This window comes from Polistes fuscatus, unplaced genomic scaffold (genome assembly GCF_010416935.1).
Source record: "Polistes fuscatus isolate 324 unplaced genomic scaffold, CU_Pfus_HIC Scaffold6, whole genome shotgun sequence".
Lineage (NCBI taxonomy): Eukaryota > Metazoa > Arthropoda > Insecta > Hymenoptera > Vespidae > Polistes > Polistes fuscatus.
The window spans coordinates 3544152-3548294 of record NW_025113140.1 but is presented as its reverse complement, the minus strand read 5'-3'; the positions used below and the strand labels follow the sequence as shown (position 1 = coordinate 3548294).

The following is a 4143-nucleotide window of genomic DNA, read 5'->3' as shown; positions in this document are numbered from 1 at the left end:
TATTTAATTGATTTTAGTGCAAAACACAACACCAACGCTTTGGGCAGGTACTAACAACGGGACAGTGTACGTTTTTACTTTAGCAATACCTGCTGGTGTTAGGAGAACAGAAGAAGACGTAAATTGTACACTTGGAAAAGAAATCCAGCTGAAGCATCGTGCACCAGTCATTGCTATAACTATATTAGATGGTTCGAATGTACCTTTACCAGAACCTTTTGAAGCAGAGAAAGGTGTTTCCCCTGGGCCAGATATGGCATCACCACATAGAGTATTAATAGCAAGCGAAGAACAATTTAAAATTTTCAATCTACCGTCATTGAAACCTAATTGCAAATATAAACTTACTGCTCATGAAGGATCCAGGGTACGTAAAACAGGCTTTGCTAAGTTTACATGCCCAATTGATTCTACGGGAGAGCACATGGAAACGTGCTTACTTTGTTTGACGAACCTTGGAGATTGTTTAATACTCAGTATCCCAGAATTAAGAAGACAACTTAATGCAGCTGCAATTAAACGAGAAGATATTAAGTAAGTTCGAATATTCTTTTCATTTCAATGATAATTTAGTATTTCTGTTAATTTGTGTGTAAGTTTTATTTCAAATTTTAACTAAAATAATTGATTCTTTTTTTGTAGTGGTATTTCATCTCTAACATTCACAAAGTCTGGAGAAGCATTATATCTTCATTCGAGTTCCGAACTTCAACGCATCTCATTATCAGCGACAAAAGTAACAAAAGCCCATTGTACACTTAATTTACCACCTAGTGCTAGAGTATCTGCAGAAACTAGTGCAGAAGAACAAGCTGTTAATGAAGATGCAGCTGAGAATGGTGTTGTAGGTTCCAGTTAGTATAGAACAGTTTTTTCATCATACATAATTACAAATATGTGAGCAATTTACATATACATGTACTTTGTGGAAAACTATATGTATGTATATATAAACATATACGTATACGTGTATATATTGAAGTATTCACGTAGTAATTATAATTGAAGAAAGAATTAAGGATTTATATATAGAAATCGCATTTTTTCATATGTTAATTAATTTTTGTCTCCTTCGTGTTATTTGATGTGATCTTCATATAAAAAAATAAGACTTTTATAATATATATATACATATCGTAGAGAACATTTGGAAATTGTAAGCAGTATTTTTAAGTATTTAGAATAATGCATATTAGGAGCAGAAATAAGAAGGAGAGCTTGGGTAGTTTTATGAATAGTTATTCAATAAATAAATGATTCATGTTTGATTTCTGGAAAGCCCAAGTAATCTTTTTTCTACATCCTACTATATATACATATATACATATGTGTATGTATTTATGTATGTATTTAGAAGCTAGTTGCTATTGGTAAATTCAATAAATTAGCAATCCCAGTAAGTACTGCTATAAAGTATTGCTCATTTAATGGAAATATTGAGCTGTGCAGTAGATCACCAGCTTCGATTGTTGAACACGTATCTTTTAGGTGGTGAAGAATCTCCAAAGGAACCTTCCTTGCAGCCTTCCGCAAGTATCACTGAGGTGAATGGGGAAGATGAACGACAGGATTTAAGTTCAGTTGGAGATATCACCATTGACAGTGTTAAGGATCATTTACTGTGAGTCGAATATTCATTATTTATCAACATATAACGTCAAATGTGCCTTTATTGCTTTTATAGCTTAGAATCTCCTCTGAAGCATATATATTGCATGAGTATCTTATTTAATCCTGCAATATCTTGTAGTTATGCTAAGCTAATTAATGAATATTTGACGTACTGACCATTCTTTTGGCAGTAACAATTCAATTTTCAGAAATGCACCATCATCGGAAGAACTCCATAATCGTTTGGCAGGCCTTAAAATGGAAGTGACATCATGAACTTCTATAATAATCACATCGGTTTTAATTGTATAAAAAAGAAAAAAGAAAAAAAAGTTTAGTAGTTTTTTTAAATTTAAATTTAATATGCAGCATTGATGTTAATTACGAGTGACCATAACACTATTGAAGATCATATGTAAAAACTGCTTAAGTTATACAACTGCCAAGAACATGAAGACCTTAATATTTATAAACACCTTTGGATTTTTATGAATATTACGCACTTCATTTTATTTTTATCTTTTAGTGGTCTTGAAAAACTTAGCAGATTAGTGGAACTAGGCCTAGAAAATATTACATTTTAATCGAATTCAATCACGTTTCACTGCTGATTTCTTCTTAAAAAAAGAGACACTTAAGCTTTTTTTTAATACTATTTTATTAGATAAACCTTGTGAATGATTACTGTGCAGATTCATTAGATATAAAAGTATCTAAAATAAGTCATTTTTTGATTACTATATAATGCGTATATACATAGATGATACAATTTTAATGTAATAATTGTTTTTTTTTTATAATCGTATTTTTATTTTTTGACTTAATTGGTATAATCATAGTTTATAATACTTATTGCTGTACAGACAATAGCGGCACTTGATAAATTGTGAGTATGGCAGCCATATTGTAACACGAAATATAAGTTTATATAAATAACTAAGCTATAAGAAACAGTATTGAAAGAGAGAAAAAAACAAGTAATATTCAAGATATAAGAAAGAAGAAAAAAAATATATAGAGATATATATACAATAGTCCAATGGGTTTTAAAATACAATCACTGTTTCTTGAAGCCCAGTATTTGTATTTCACATGATACTGACGAGACTTAAATTGACTGCAATATTTTAAATGTTCCGAACAATCAGAATGTTTCATAAACTAATTAATAATTCATATATGATTTTGATGTTCTGAACATAACGAAAAATATAGATACTTAAGTATAATTACGTTTTTCACGAACAAGCTTAGAGATTATAAAAAAAAATATAAAAAATAAAAAAAATAAAATAAAATAAAAAGATAAAAATAAAATAAAACGACATACCAATTGCCATGACGCAAGCAATGAAGCGTGTTGAAAATATATTTTTTATCAATGTTACTTACAATCACAAAGTCTTCTTTCTATTTTCTGTGAAAGTTACTTTTAAAATCCTCCTTTTTTGTGTAAACATTAGAAGTCCTTTCCAAACAACAATTTATTTGATTAAATAAAATAATTTCAGAATTATTTTTGAAGAAAGGATATAATTCATTTTTACAGGTCAATTATATGAAGAACTTTGAAATCATACAAATTTTTTGTGTGCAAGAATATCAGAATTTTATTTGATCTCATTATTGATAAGAATTTTTGTAGGGAAATTATTCTACCGTTTACAATGTATGCGCTTTTGTTTGGAAAAGACTTGCAAGAGATTTAAAAAATTGCAGAACGCTTGATAGATTATTCAGAAAAAGAATGACAATCCTTCTATCTTTGCATTTAATTGTCATGTAGAAAACCAGTGATCATTTTACTTAACTGGGCGTATTTTATTACATTTGCGATTTATTGATAACAGCGCGCTCGTTTAACAAGATAATAGAACTTTATATATTATTTTATATATACAAGTATATTATTATATTGAATTACATGTATACTTTTGCTTTTAATGCTTTATTTTTAATATATATATATATTTTTTTTAATACATTGTATCTTTTAATACATAAGTCATTTTATAAGATGATTTATTTTTATTTGCCACTTTTAGATTACAATGTTTTAAGAATTGTTTAGAAATAACATTTGTATGCGAGCGTATTACGTGCATTGCATAAAACGTTTAAGACTTGAGAAATGGCAGCAAAACTATGTTAATCTACGTGATTGGCCCAAAACGTTTGACTAACGAAATATACAAATTTACATGCCTGATTTAAATATATATACCAATGTATTAACTTAAAACATACGTCCACAAACAAATGTACAGTTTATTACGTATAACATTACTTGCACAGGGCCTTTGTAGATAAATTTTGTAGTTACATTATTACCATACACACACACAAACACACACATTCATACACTAATTAAAAAACTTTTAAAGTTTTATATAAAGTTCACTTATTAAAATCCACATACACGCATATATACAAACGTGATACTAAACTCCTCCAATTTAGCTATTATATATAAAGTATAACATACAATTTGTCTTCTAGCTTATTGTATAGTATGACGATTTATTTTAATAA

At 28.5% G+C, this 4143-nt stretch overlaps 1 protein-coding gene across 5 annotated transcripts in view; it reads left to right on the top strand.

The window, feature by feature from the left end:
• LOC122523614 (lethal(2) giant larvae protein homolog 1) overlaps positions 1–4143 on the top strand; it is a 43486-nt gene extending 39343 nt beyond the window's left edge. For 4 of the 5 annotated variants that reach the window (XM_043645479.1, XM_043645475.1, XM_043645474.1 and 1 more), the window contains 4 exons: positions 18–534; positions 643–854; positions 1489–1621; positions 1803–4143. In XM_043645479.1, coding sequence (XP_043501414.1) covers positions 18–534; positions 643–854; positions 1489–1621; positions 1803–1887 — 947 coding nt within the window. In that variant the 3' untranslated portion in view covers positions 1888–4143. The remainder of the gene's footprint in view (positions 1–17; positions 535–642; positions 855–1488; positions 1622–1802) is intronic. The other variant, XM_043645476.1, reaches the window with a different exon arrangement.